The 16067-nt window shown below is 39.6% G+C and overlaps 1 protein-coding gene across 1 annotated transcript in view; it reads left to right on the top strand.

Annotated features, from left to right (window-relative positions):
- The window catches only part of LOC146062910 (chitin synthase chs-2-like), a 124758-nt gene that overhangs the window by 43005 nt on the left and 65686 nt on the right, over positions 1 to 16067 (top strand). The window contains exons 8-11 of the mRNA XM_083174919.1: positions 1932 to 2112; positions 3338 to 3445; positions 4426 to 4567; positions 6920 to 7120. Coding sequence (XP_083031045.1) covers positions 1932 to 2112; positions 3338 to 3445; positions 4426 to 4567; positions 6920 to 7120 — 632 coding nt within the window. The remainder of the gene's footprint in view (positions 1 to 1931; positions 2113 to 3337; positions 3446 to 4425; positions 4568 to 6919; positions 7121 to 16067) is intronic.

Genomic DNA, 16067 nt, shown 5'->3' with positions numbered 1-16067 from the left:
AGTGCATTCAAAATACCTCCTGCTTGCAGAGCTTCCTGAACCTATCCCGTCCTCTTTTCTTTTTATTTGAGAAAATTAATTAATTTATTATTCTTAAAGTACAATAATACCTGTTTAACAAAGTAGACGAGTTAACAGTGACAAATGAACCCAGAAATATGTATCTGGAAGCATTGATAAAGTGATGAGTGAAACAGAATCAATGTTATATGAGCATTATATTAAAATAATTTGGCTAAAAGAAAGAAAAGCATGTAAAGAGAATCTATATGAGTGGGAGAGAGGAGAAAAGAGTAGGAAGATATGGATTAAAAGAAAAAGGACTAAGAAAGGAAAAACAGGGAAAAAGAAAAACAGGAAAGCTATAGAACTAGTATAGTTGTTGATGTTCATCAGAATAGTGGTAAGCATAAAAGAGCCTTATATGAAAGTCAATGGTGCCTCAATGTGGAAGTAGGTTGTCCATGGGGACCAAACTTTAATAAAATTAGAGGGAGTATTATGAATTATTGAGGTGATTTTGTAAGTAAGCCAGATAGAGTTGATCATAGCAGTTATGGAAGGGTGTGAGGGAGACTTCCAGTATGCTGCAATGAGACATTTAGCAGTGCAAAGGATATGATTGATGAATTTTTGGGTTGGAGGTGAGACGTGAGGCAGTGTAGAGTAGAAATTGAGAGTAGAAAGGAGATGAGGGCATTTGAGTGTCTATAACCCAGTTGATTAGTTTATGAACCTCTGTTCAGAAGGGTTGTATGGATGGACAAGACCACCAAACATGCAGAAAAGCTCCCCTTTGGCCACAATGTCTCCAACAGAGATCAGATAAGGTGGAGTATATGGCATGAAATCTGAAGGGGACCATGTACCATCAGAAATATATTTTATATGCGTTGTCCTTGATTCGGACAGATATGGAGATTTTGGCAATTGCCACCTTGATCTTGGACCAGGTAGGAGGACTTAGAATTTATCCCGTGGCTCTCTCCCATGCCAATTCGTGAGTCTCTTTTTGGGGCTGATTATAGGATAAAAGTTATTAAAATATGGAAGATACAAGCTTCTTTGTCATGTGAGCATGCCTGTAAAGGGATTCAAGATAGAAATGATGGAGTTGCAGATATTGATACAAAAAGCACTATTTGGGAGGGAGTATCAAAATTGAATATCCCCTCCTCTTATAGTAGCGGTATCCTGTTTAACCCAGATTATTTTGAGGCTTGAGGCATCACTTTGGTGGCATTCCACAAAGTGGCGCAGTACACTGTGTGTTCACACGATTTAATATGTTGCGGCAATGTTCTAGAAATCGTACTTGTAATTTAATTGTGGTACGCCCCACATAATGGAGTCCGCATCCAAAGGCTAATATATAAACTACATATGTGGTGTTGCAGTTTATAAAGTTATTAATCCGGTGGGTCATCTCTTAAATGGAAATCTTATGGATTTTTTTTATTTCATATTTTATAGTAATTTATGTTATTGTCTTATTAAATTTTGTTATAGACCATCCAATTTTCATCTAGAATTTTTATATTTTTACACTGCAGGAACGTGTCTTGATCTGGTCTGCTGTTTACTAGCTCTGCCCCCTTTCACATCAATCATGCTCTATTCTCTTCCAGATGGAGCTAATGGTCATCTAGAAACCCAGCAGCTGCTAACTTGGTATAGTCCATGCAGCAGTTCTACATCTTAGATAGGTCCCAGGGGTGTTTAGCTTCTGGATCTCTTGAACTTTAATGAGCCAAGGAACTACACTTAAGTAATACCAAAGCCTCCACTGGAGTTTTAATTATATGTGTCTTCTTCAACATCTATATATGGATGAGAGAAGACAAACACACATTAAACCTGGTGAAGCCTACTCTATGTGAATCATGTTTTTTTTTATTTGATCATCTAAAATATTAAAATCTCTATTTTAGTTATTTCACACTCAACAAGAAGGAAGTGTTTTATCAAAGTAGGACAGCAAAATACAAAATACAAACTATTATATCTACACCGTATGGTGGAAGGCTGCGGTACACTCTTCCTTGTGGAAATCTGCTATATGTTCACATGAAAGACAAACATAGGATTCGAAATAAGAAGAGATGGTCACAGGTAAAAATAATAATGATCATTCTAACAAGTTATTATCATTGTTTATTGAAAAATGTTATCATCACTCTTATTGCATTCCATGTTTTACAAGGATGCAGTGCTTCATTTTTACCAAATATTTAGCAGCTGTAATAACATGATGATGGTGTTGATGATGAGTTCTGTGAGATTTTTCTTGATGTTTCATCGGTACTTGTGTAGTTTCACGGCGCCAGCGGGTTCTACGCTCGCCACAAACTATGTTAAAAAAGTAACTTAACTCCATGCCAAGATGGATAGTTCATACCTCCAATATCCATGTTGGCATGGAGTTGATTTTAAATAGCGTGGTGAGCGTAGCGAGCCACCGAGCCCGCACGGGGACCCAGACGCACGGCGCCATGCTGGCGCCGTGAAACTACACAAGTACCGTTTCATCTATATAATTTTACAGGGTATCCATATAGATCTTTTAAAAAAATATATACTTACTTATACCTCTTTCACACCGCACAAATAACCCAGATTCCACCCAGGTTGTTGCTGGGTCGATCCGAGTCACTGGGTCCAGCAACCCTGTATTCCGACCAGGGATAAAATAAGGGTTTTACCCGGATCAAACTTGGGTTGCTGGGCAGTGTAAGCAGGTAACCCGGGCCGAGCGACCTGGGTCTGGTTTACACTATAGGGAGCAGGCAGCATCAGCTCCAAGCGCTGCCTCCTCCCCCGATGACACACCACTGCTCTGCCCCACCCCCATGTGAGGTCAGCAACCCCGCTTTTTGCCAGGTTACTTAAGGGAGCTTCACCTCACAAATGCTGGGACACACTCGGGATGGACCAATGTCCAAATCCCGGGTGCGACCCTGCATTTACGATGTGAAACAAAATCCAAGATGAGCCACAGCTAGTGCCGGCAATTTGGAGCTAATAGGATAGATCTTGGCGGAGCAATTATCAAGGGTAATTTGTTACCCCTTAAGCTGTACTGTATGTAGAATTTATTGTTTCTCTATATGATTTACAAATAAATATTTGCTTTTATTGATCCTTAAATTGTATGCTTATTTATCAGCCATCATTGAGGGGAGGTTAAAACCACTGAGCGGGGTCTACACGCATTACTTGACTGTAAAATGTTCTACAAAATGATTACTTTTTAAATATTTATTATTTCAGCATTAAGTTGCAGATTCAGATTGTATTAATATGTTAATATAATGCACACATTTTGTTTTATTTATAGATAATGTATTTATATTATTTGCTGGGATGGAAATTAAATCACAAATATGAAATTTTAGCTGGAAAAAAATATAAAGATGAAATTGATGATATAGAAGCTGAACTGAATGTAAGTAAAACACCTTTATTTGCATGTACTTTTTGAGGATTTGAAAGATGTTTGGGATGCTAATTTGATTCGCAAGCAGGGTAATCCTGGTTTCAGTCTTTTGGAGAACTGAAATATTTACAAGAAAATGATTTAGATGTGGGGGTATTCAATCCATTTTTCCCAAATTCGGAAATATCAACACTTTTTGCCGATAATAGGGTCGAATTCAAACTCGACCGATTAAATCTACCTGACTGATGGAAATATTCCGACCGCCGGATAGCCAGTGGATTGTCGATGCAAATTCAACAATTTCACTAATGCAGATTCAGCTTTTAAAAAAGTTAAATCGGCATTGAAGAGAATTCTATTTGACCCATTTATGTACACTAGGATAAGTATTGAGCCTGCTGAGTGGTACAGTATTTCTTCTGTATGAATGGGATTAAGGGAAAGTACAGTAGGTTAGTCTTAGCAGGTAAATGTAATAGCCTGCAAAATAGGGGCATCATTAAGATTCTGGCAATTCTATTTGAAATTTATAGTGGTAAAAAAATGTTTTAAAAAGTTTGTAATTCATTTTTAAATTATTGCTGTTTTAAAAAAATCAAGCACAAAGGAAGATGCCTTGTATTACATTTCCAGAAGCAGGTGTCATGGTATGTGGTCATTAGGTTGACAGTGTCTAGGCTGACAGTCAAAAGGTCGACCACTATTGGCCAACAGTCAAAAAGCTGACACATGAAAATGGTCTGCGTGCATTAGGTCTACATGGACTAAAGGTCAACACAAGAAAGGGGTGGACATGGAAAAGGTTGACATTTTTTGCTAGGTCTTACTCTCAACCTAGACACTGTCGACCAAATGACCCATACCCTGTGTCACATCCTGTCTATGCTCGGAGAGACTTCAGAAACATTCCGTATGATTTAACTAGATGTATAATAAATATATTATTTTTAGTTATCAATTTGACGAATAAACATATTTCTGCACAGAAAGCAAAATCAAATACCTATATTTTGGCCCTGGATGGAGACACAGACTTTCAGCCATCAGCATTGATGCTTCTGGTGGATCGTCTGAAAATGTATCCTGGTGTTGGAGCAGCCTGTGGAAGAATCCACCCAACTGGAACAGGTATAAGAAAACCACAGTGCAGGTTTATACTAAAGAATCTAAAGACATGAAGTCTTTGGGCTGATGCTGAGTTTGTTTCTGTCATGTACAATATGCAAAACAAAGGGATCACCTACATTCATCAGCATAGTATTTAAGGCTGAATAAAGATGTGCGTCCATCGAGTGCAACCTTTGGTTAGAGTGCATGATCTATTTGCTACATCCCTTTATATAAGATGTGTAATCTGATTTAATTATAGACAGGTTATGATTGATGTTTGTACCCCTGATTGATGTTTGTACCCAATAGAAGTTTGTCCAACCTTATTTTAAATGTATTTATTCTGTCTTCCGACACCAATTCTTCCGGAAGAGAGTTCCACAATTTAACTGACCTGACCATAAAAAGTTTTTGTGGGGTTATATTTTATAATCAGAACCTGGTATACAAAAATAATGTATATGTGTGAAGATTTCACACTGTATTTGTCCGGTGGTGCACACAGAGTAATGGTTTAAAGCTGGGGTAGCCAACTCCAGTCTTTGAGAGCTACCAACAGTTCATTTTTTCCAGATCTCCTCACAGAATCACAAGTGAAGTAATTAGCTCCACCTGTGGATCTTTGAAAATGTTTCAGCTAGTAATGAGCACACCTTTGCAGCAGCTAGGTTGTCTGGAAAATGTGAACTGTTTGTAGCTCTCGAGGACTGGAGTTGGCTACCACTGGTTTAGAGCAAAAAATACAGAGATGAAAGTGTACTCTTTTTGTTGGGGAACTCTTCTATTGTTAAAACTTAACTTTTAATTCAATAATTGGACTCAGACACACAAACATGTAACAGATAATTTAAGTATTGACAATGTACATGAATAAATAACTGTGAGAGAACATCAAAGGTTTTCCCCTCAGTCCAGTTTCATATGGTGCAGAGGAAAATAGATAAACCAAAAATGCTCTGTATACATATCAAACAGACTACTGTACATTGTAATAGTGAAATAGCTCTGGCTGAAAACAAATACATAGATTATAATCAGTGCTGCTGACTGTAATTTGTACATAAATCCACAATCCCTCAGGTACATAGAGTATAGATTAGAAGGATGATAGGGAGAATGAAGGGTCCTGCCAAAAACTGTAGTGATTTCTGCTGTTAACCCTCATACACTCATACAATGATTATAGAGTGTTTCTGCTGTTGGTTTTATATGACACCAATGAGAAAACACTAAGGGAGATAGGTTTACATTATACAGTGGGTGAGGTATGTATTAATAAAGATACATCTACAATCCTTCAGAGAACAGAATATGCATTTCCATTTTGTTACAAATAAGAGGGTTCATGGGAGTGTCAGCAGAAAGTATGGAAATGACAACCTAGTGTTTCTACTGTTTCTGTTTCTACTGTTGATATTAACGAGAGAACACAAAAGCTGGGCATACATTAGAATGACCTGTATACAATTCAGATCGTATATAGAGTGTACGGTCAATCAGTATTTGCTAAAAACACACATGATCTATTTTTGACCACAACCCATACCGACTGATCATATGTGCAGCACATAAGATCATCGGCGCAACCTCTCGACCTGCTGGATCGTAATCGTACCGAAATACCTCACGATGTTCACACAATGGATCACACAATCTATCAATATCGTGTTTTTGGTCCTAGAATCATTCTGATGTATGGCCAGCTTAAGAGAGATAAGTTTTGAGGGTACCTGTAAACCATAGTGTACCTCCAGGCGGGTTTGCAGGGTGCATTCCAGCGCTAGAAGGTGCACTTTTGCTCCAACACGTGTTTCACCATAAGGCTTTCTCAAGGAAATAAGGCAGTCAATTTACATTTGATATGGTGGGGAGGGAGGTTCAGGCAAACTTATACCAAGATGCAGCTATGCCTGTCAGCCACACATTTATTTACACAACTCTTTTTAGCATTTATGGGTCTGATTATTAAGTCACAAGCAGAATTGCACAAAGCAGTGTCCATTTGTGGTAACAGATCCAAGTACCACTACAAATGTGCAAGGTATGAGATGCCCACTTTTTTGTGATGTTTGGACATGCTTCTACACTGATGGGTGTGTCCTTCTATGCCACCATTCGTCACACCATCAAAATTTTTCACCATTCCACATTGACACAGTTTGTGTATTTGTATTATTATTAAAAAGGAGGCATCTGACCTCATGTTACTGCTGCAGGACCTGTTTGAGTATTGGAATAAGTTTCTCTCTAGTTTCACTTGTTTATTTTGTGTGTGCTTTTTTGGTATAATTTTTATCTGCTTTATTTAGATTTTCTCATTAATTAATGTACTTTTAGTCATTAAAAAATATATATATTTTCTGTGCCTAGGACCTATGATCTGGTACCAGAAGTTTGAATATGCTGTGGGCCACTGGTTGCAAAAATCTTCAGAACACGTGATGGGTTGTGTCCTATGCAGTCCAGGATGTTTCAGTTTATACAGAGCATCAGCATTGATGGATGACAATGTACTGAAAAAGTACAGCACAAAGGCGAGAGAAGCTTTGGAATATGTTCAGTACGATCAAGGTACCAGTTACTAAGTGTAATTATTGCCATCATTAACTATTTATATATGATGCATAGAGGTGTATAAGCCAGAGCAAAATTAAACCACAAGTTTGTTAGTAAGGCCCTATTCAGATGTTAGTGGTTTCCTTCTAACTGTCCATGTTAATTGATTGATAAGGTGGTAATCTGTTGGCCTGTCATATGTAGGGACATGTTTAGGGAATTATATTAGTGATCAGTTGTCATCCATTGCATATATTGCCTGATATTGTCTGTTGCTTTTTTCATTCTCTCTTTTTCTTGCTTCTTTCTGACTGTAATTCATACTCCCTTTTTGTTTCCTCTTTTTTGTTTGTCACATATTTTTCTTACTATCTTTTTGCATTTTGGCTGCCATCTTTCCTGTTCCATCTGTATGTCCCAGTGTTATGTGTATCACACTGGGGGGAATTCAATTCAATACACCCTATTGATGCTCACAGGTAATTAGTGCCCAGAGCTATGCATGTAGCTATGTTAGACTATAACAAAATCTGACAAATATGATAAATAAAGCGCCATGATGTAAATTGCGGGTTTACTGCTCACACTATTAGAATTGCACCTGGCACTTAAGTCAGAGAACACAATTTACCAAGACTAAGCAGCATTCTTTAGGAGCAGTAACCTGTCTATCTATGTATACTGTGTAATTATACCTAAAGTCACAATGACAGGTACAATTGTGAATTAGAGTTGTCTATTAAACCTTTTACACATTTTAAATGCCTGCATTAAATTAATTCCAACCATACTTATTTAGATTACTAATAAAATCCTTAGCAAATAAATAATTTATTTGCTAATCTTATGCCATATTTTCTAGTCTAATTTAATTTAATATCCATTTACTAGCAATGAATTTCCTATCATTTAGTGACAAAACTGAAAGTCCTTTACATATTAAGGAGTATGATTACATTGTGCAAGTATAAAACACCAGTCACAGAGCACAAATATGTCATTATCTTAAGTTAGAATTTATTTAACAGTATTTATTATAGAAAGCAGTAAGCATGGGGTGCATCATCTGCTTCTCAAACCTGAGAGATTCCCAAACTGAATCTACTAAAATCGGCCCAAGCCTGTGATTTTCAATGCAAGTACAGTAGTTTTAGAAACATTTACGTGTTAAGTTATGAAAGTCTCCTCTTTAGGAGAAGCTCTGAGTGGAGACACTGCAAGCGACTTCTAGGGGTGAGGCTGAACTGACACATCATTATGCCCCACCCGCAACACAGGGAAACACCCATGATTTGTGGACACAAGTGAGGGAGATTTGTTAGATTATGTGATTCCAGGCATTTATCCCAGCCCCTCCTAGCAGATATGCTTATTAAAGAAATTATAACACCATGTGGGGGAGCTGCCTACTTTTATGGGACTAGCCCTATAATTGCATTTCTCCCCCAGCTTCCTGAAGGGTAGGCAAGAATGATTCCAAGTAGAGTCAGAAACCCATTATGGATCTTCGCAGCATTCCTCACCACTGACAAGAAATATTATAATGGTTTCAGCAGTTGTGTTGGAAAGACTTTAACAAGGTTCTTGTATCAGACAAGTTGATTAGAAGTCAGAGTAGAAGGGATCAGTACAGTACAGGAAGGCAGAACTGGAGCATAGTTAAGCCAAACTCAGCACATGGGTATACAAGATGAAACATAGTCAAGGCGAAACCAGTTTTGGTATACAGATAACAATAGTAGAATTATCTACATAGCACAAGGGAAACAGGTCGGACATGGACCTGAAGTATCAGATCATATCAAACATAAAAACGATGCTGTCTGTTCAGGAAATAAATAGATAGGCTACACCATGGGTCTTCAACCTGTGGCCCTCCAGATGTTGTGAAACTACATGTTCCATCATGCATTGCCACATTCTTAGGAGAGCATGCCAAAACTGTCAGGGCATGCTGGGACATGTAGTTCTGCAACATCTGGAGGGCCACAGGTTGAAGACATGTGGGCTACACTATTATATTATTTGTAATAACTTACTAAAGCATATGCTATTGATGTAAGGGACATTGGGGGTCATTTAGGTGCCATCAGAGTTGCTTTCACTGCTGTTTCCTGAGTTAACCAGGGCCAGATTAACAATGGGACAGATGGAGCTGCTGTTCCAGACCTCCACATAAAAATAGGCCCACTACCATGACAGTAAGGAAAGAAGAAAGGGGTTTGCTCGGGGGATGCACACCTTAAAGAGAATGATGAATTATTTCTTAGTTAAAACGTAGCTTTTATTTATTTTCTTTTAAAAAAGAATGTTGAGGGGACTCAGTTCTCTGCGTTCTTCATAATTTGGAATCGTAGGTCTGAGTCCACTCCGCTTAAGTGAAATGATAAGGGGTTAAAATGGACGTACATAACACACAGACATGTAACGTGAAGTGCAAGTGCACTTAATAGTAGGAAAGTGTGTAAATAGAGATTAAAAGGTGTTCACTGGACGTGTTACTTGTACCTTATGTATAGCTGTATTAGCTGTATGGGTATATTAAACCACTAAAATATTTTCATTCCTAGGAGTGGGAGATGGTATACCCTTACTTCGTAGGATGGTATCTGGGTGGTAGGCTGCCTATGTTTCTATGTTTCTATGTTTTATTAGACTTATGTACACTAATCAGTACTTTATTACTCTTGTGGTACACTTGAATTAATACTCTTCAATATAGTGATAGATGTTTTATATTCTGCTTCTTTGCAGTTAACTCACTATATTTATGAGTGTTCAAGTGGCAGGGTAATTAATTATATATACAGTGCTGGCTAAGATTAACTGATATTTGGCGGCTAGCCTTTATTTATTGCCTAATTGGCTTCATATATTGTGCATATGGGGTAGTAACTATTTTAACACTCTGCTGCCATCTAGCAGTTATCAGTGTTAGCTACTATTTGGCTGTCTTTATTTTTCTATTGGTGTGGTATAAGGCTCAGTTCATTCACTATACTTGGTCCCCATCTAGTGGTTAGTGATATGAATTACATGGGTTATATACCCTATGCACTGTCACATTCACCATCTAGTGGTCTGGGATACAATGTATATGGATGAGATTCCTGGCTATTGGATGGGTGCTGCATCTAGTTCATGTGTGCAGATTCTATATCCCATTCAGGTTAGACTGGTCTCCACACTCCCCACTACACATACATATGTTATTCCATTCTTATAGCTAATGCAGCATATACGTTTTTTTCTGTATATAACTTGTGCAATCACATTATTTAAGGTACAGGGGTAACAGAGGTCTGGGTTTTACACGTGTTTCACATAACGCTTCCTCAGAAACCGCAAACCGAATGCCTACAGCATGGGTCCTCAAACTGCGGCCCTCCAGATGTTGTGAAACTACAAATCCCAGCATGCCTTGCCACAGTTTTGCTATAAGGGAGTGTTAAAACTGTGGCAAGGCATGCTGGGATTTGTAGTTTCACAACATCTGGAGGGCCGCAGTTTGAGGACCCATGGCCTACAGCGTCTCTGCTTTATTCATTCATCATTGGCCAATCACGGGCCGCCTGTTGGTCACCTGTTTAGGCTGACCAATCACAACGGGCGCTATTTGCCCTTACTGTTGAGGCCACTTCCGCCCCATCTGTGTCGCATCTTGGTCACGTGGTCGGCGTCATTACATCATCGCTGATCACGTGACTCATTTTATCCAATCACGGCTTGTTTCTGCCGTCTGTCTGGGGTTTAGGTCTGTTTGGGCTGCCCCGCAATCTGTATAGATAGAAGGTAGATATATATTTTTGACTTCTACAATGTCTTTTATTCCGTTCTCATAGTTTTTACACTATGTGTTTGTCCTGCGCATATTGCTGTATATCCTGCACTGAATACAGCGCTGTCTGGGCTAAGTAAAGTATTAGACTCTCATGGGGTATTTGTATTAATACATTTGGGTGCTGCCACCCCTCCCTCTGTATACCTATATCTTCTGTGTTAGACATTGTTTTTACTTCCCCGCAGTCTGTATGGAGTAAAGGGTAGATATGTATATGGTCTCTTATGATATCTTCCATTTCATTCTCATACTTTTTACACTATATGTTCATCCTGCGCTTGTTAATATATATCCTGCGCTGGATACAGCGTGATCTGAGCTAAATTGAGTGTTAAACTATCATGGGATGTTCTTATTCATACATTATGGTGCTGCCACCCCTCCCTCTGTATGATTATATCATGTGTAGCAGATTTTGATTATTGGACCCTGTAATCTATATGTTAAGGATCTAATTATTCCCCACATTAGATATCGGGCTGATTAATGTATTCTTTGTTTAGTATTCCAATATCATTTCGGGTTTTAATCTGCTTTTTAGATGTGCCAGATTATAATTATTCCCAGTTATGTATATATACCAATATAAAGATTAGGTTCATTTGTATGTATTTTATCATGGATTATTATCATTGGTGTCTTTTATATATAGTGCTGTGACGTGAATATATTGATCCCTTATTTTGGGATATTAAAATAAAACTTATCACGTTTGGTGTTCGACTCCTGGGTTGGGGTAACCATTGTATGTTATGTAAGAATGCTGGTCCCTTATTCCCTTCTTGGGGTGTTGGTGAGGGTTCCAATTTGAGAGTGGTGTTATAATTAATTCAAAAAGTGGGGGATACGGTGGGGGAAGGGGGAAGAAAGGGGGAGGGGGGGGGAATGAGGGAGGGCAAGTGGAAAATGAAGGGAGGTAGGGAGTGGTGAGGACGAAGGAGACAAGAATAGTGATGTGATAATTCGTGCTAGTGATAACTGTTAAAATGGGGATTAGGTCCCCAATGGTTATGAGTAGGTGTAAGACTCATTTTGGTGTGATATTGTTTGAGCCATGAATAAGTTTTGGCCTTCTCGGTACTGGTATAGGTAATGGATAAATGGGATTGTGTCTGGATATTGATGTTGGAATTATGAGGGGCTGAAGGTGATATATCACTCCTATGCTAGTGCAGGTTATGTGATCGGATATCGTCCATTGTTTTCCAAACCTATCTGTATGCTTTTGGGTGTTTTTCATATACTGACAGGCTTTGCATTTGCCACAGCTATGCGAGCCTTGTCTTTTGGGTTTGGTACTGGGTTCCGCAAGATGGCTATGCACTAGGTGAACTAGTGCATAGCCATCTTGCGGAACCCAGTACCAAACCCAAAAGACAAGGCTCGCATAGCTGTGGCAAATGCAAAGCCTGTCAGTATATGAAAAACACCCAAAAGTATACAGGTTTGGAAAACAATGGACGATATCCGATCACATAACCTGCACTAGCATAGGAGTGATATATCACCTTCGCTGCCCATGTGGAAAATCTTATGTGGGTAAAACCAGCAGAGCTCTTAAAGTCCGAGTATTGGAGCACATAGGATCCATCAGAAACTCGATCAATGATCACCGAAAATTCAAAGCATTAACGCCAGTAGCCAAACATTTCCTTAGATTTCACAATAGCAACCCAAAAGATCTGGAAGTCTTTGGAATGTTACACATAAAACTGGGGATTCGAGGAGGTGATGTGGATCAAGAACTACTGAAATCAGAAACCAGAATGATTTATCTGATGAACTGCCTAACCCCAAAAGGGTTAAACGAAAACAACAGCTATGCATCCTACCTATAGTCCCTACAAATAATAAATGAATAATTTAAACAAAAAATCAACAACAGAATGGGAATATCACAATAACCATTGATGTGATGAGTAGGACAATTGGAATAAAGAACTTCAATCATTAATCCTTTTCCCTATCAAGAACAAATAAGAGAAGATCCTTAAAAGACACTCGATAATATCTGGGAGGAAGGAAGGGAATAAACTGAATGACCTCTAACTACGTAAAAATCAATGAAGCAACCCAGAATAAAACTCGACCCTCAGGATCATAGAAATGACCAGTAACAACAATGAGATACAGGATAAAAACAAACAGCAATAAAAAGAAAATGAGAGAGAAGAGAAGAAAGAAGAAGGAGAAAAAAGAAAAGAATAAAGAGAATAAAAGATAGGAGAAATACTGGAAGAATAAGGTAGCATACTCACCAGAGTACCTCAGTGTGACCTGTGGAGCCCAGACATGGAGGTGGCTCCATGGATGGACCACCAAAATGAGATCTGAAAAAGAAGAGAGTAAAAACATCAATAACACTCTATGAACATCGATAGTATAACACAACAGCCCCTCATAATTCCAACATCAATATCCAGACACAATCCCATTTATCCATTACCTATACCAGTACCGAGAAGGCCAAAACTTATTCATGGCTCAAACAATATCACACCAAAATGAGTCTTACACCTACTCATAACCATTGGGGACCTAATCCCCATCTTAACAGTTATCACTAGCACGAATTATCACATCACTATTCTTGTCTCCTTCGTCCTCACCACTCCCTACCTCCCTTCATTTTCCACTTGCCCTCCCTCATTCCCCCCCCTCTCCCTTTCTTCCCCCTTCCCCCACTGTATCCCCCACTTTTTGAATTAATTATAACACCACTCTCAAATTGGAACCCTCACCAACACCCCAAGAAGGGAATAAGGGACCAGCATTCTTACATAACATACAATGGTTACCCCAACCCAGGAGTCGAACACCAAACGTGATAAGTTTTATTTTAATATCCCAAAATAAGGGATCAATATATTCACGTCACAGCACTATATATAAAAGACACCGATGATAATAATCCATGATAAAATACATACAAATGAACCTAATCTTTATATTGGTATATATACATAACTGGGAATAATTACAATCTGGCACATCTAAAAAGCAGATTAAAACCCGAAATGATATTGGAATACTAAACAAAGAATACATCAATCAGCCCGATATCTAGTGTGGGGAATAATTAGATCCTTAACATATAGATTACAGGGTCCAATAATCAAAATCTGCTACACATGATATAATCATACAGAGGGAGGGGTGGCAGCACCATAATGTATGAATAAGAACATCCCATGATAGTTTAACACTCAATTTAGCTCAGATCACGCTGTATCCAGCGCAGGATATATATTAACAAGCGCAGGATGAACATATAGTGTAAAAAGTATGAGAATGAAATGGAAGATATCATAAGAGGGAAGCGGTATATCTGTCAGAATGAATTTAGGTCTACAGTCATTAGGTCGACCCCACTAGGTCGACTGGCAGGAAGGTCGACCTGACATAAGGTCGACATGGGCCAAGGTCGACATGACTTGAGGTCGAATTTGCTTAAAGGTCGACATGAGGAAGGTCGACTGGTCATAAGGTCGACATGGGTTTTTCACTGTTTTTTTATCCGATTGTCGACACAGTCGACATGGACACAGTTGGCAATGAGAATCGGACCCTCGCATCGCTCGCTTCGCTCGCAATGCTTCGGGCACGGTGCCTCGCTGCGCTCGGCACACTATTTTATTCTCCCACCACGCCCTAGTGGATGGTAGGGCATGAAATACCGCATGTCGGCACATGTCGGCTCAAAAAACAGTGAAAACCCCATGTCGACCTTATGACCAGTCGACCTTCCTCATGTCGACATTTATGCAAATTCGACCTTAAGTCATGTCGACCTTGGCCCATGTCGACCTTAAGTCAGGTCGACCTTCCTGCCAGTCGACCTAGTGGGGTCGAACTAATGACTTTAGACCTAAGTTCATTCTAATAGATGACCGCTTCCCCATAAGAGACCATATACATATCTACCCTTTACTCCATACAGATTGCGGGGCAGTCAAAACAATGTCTAACACAGAGGGAGGGGTGGCAGCACCCAAATGTATTAATACAAATACCCCATGAGAGTCTAATACTTTACTTAGCCCAGACAGCGCTGTATTCAGTGCAGGATATACAGCAATATGCGCAGGACAAACACATAGTGTAAAAACTATGAGAACGGAATAAAAGACATTGTAGAAGTCAAAAATATATATCTACCTTCTATCTATACAGATTGCGGGGCAGCCCAAACAGACCTAAACCCCAGACAGATGGCAGAAACAAGCCGTGATTGGATAAAATGAGTCACGTGATCGGCGATGATGTAATGACGCCGACCACGTGACCAAGATGGGGCGGAAGTGGCCTCAACAGTAAGGGCAAATAGCGCCCGTTGTGATTGGGCAGCCTAAACAGGTGACCAACAGGCGGCCCGTGATTGGCCAATGATGAATGAATAAAGCAGAGACGCTGTAGGCATTCGGTTTGCGGTTTCTGAGGAAGCGTTATGTGAAACACGTGTAAAACCCAGACCTCTGTTACCCCTGTACCTTAAATAATGTGATTGCACAAGTTATATACATAAAAAAACGTATATGCTGCATTAGCTATAAGAATGGAATAACATATGTATGTGTAGTGGGGAGTGTGGAGACCAGTCTAACCTGAATGGGATATAGAATCTGCACACATGAACTAGATGCAGCACCCATCCAATAGCCAGGAATCTCATCCATATACATTGTATCCCAGACCACTAGATGGTGAATGTGACAGTGCATAGGGAATATAACCCATGTAATTCATATCACTAACCACTAGATGGGGACCAAGTATAGTGAATGAACTGAGCCTAAGGGCTGTTTCACACAGTACGGTTCCTGCCGCACGGTGAAATCCCGTACGGTCAGGGAGCCGCGCCGCACTCAGAATTTTATAATGGCAGGGATGGCCACAGCCCGGCAGCCGTCCCTTCCAGTGGGGGGATCCGGCTGCAGCCGTGCGGCCGGGCCGTGGCCGTCCCGTGTGAATGGACACAATAGTGTCCATTCACAACTGCTGAGTGCGGCACGGCTCCCTGGCCGTACGGGATTTCACCGTGCGGCAGGAACCGTACTGTGTGAAACAGCCCTTATACCACACCAATAGAAAAATAAAGACAGCCTAATAGTAGCTAACACT

The sequence above is a fragment of the Crinia signifera genome, chromosome 3, assembly GCF_055691185.1.
Source record: "Crinia signifera chromosome 3, ASM5569118v1, whole genome shotgun sequence".
Classification (NCBI taxonomy): domain Eukaryota; kingdom Metazoa; phylum Chordata; class Amphibia; order Anura; family Myobatrachidae; genus Crinia; species Crinia signifera.
This window is presented reverse-complemented; position numbering and strand designations above follow the sequence as displayed.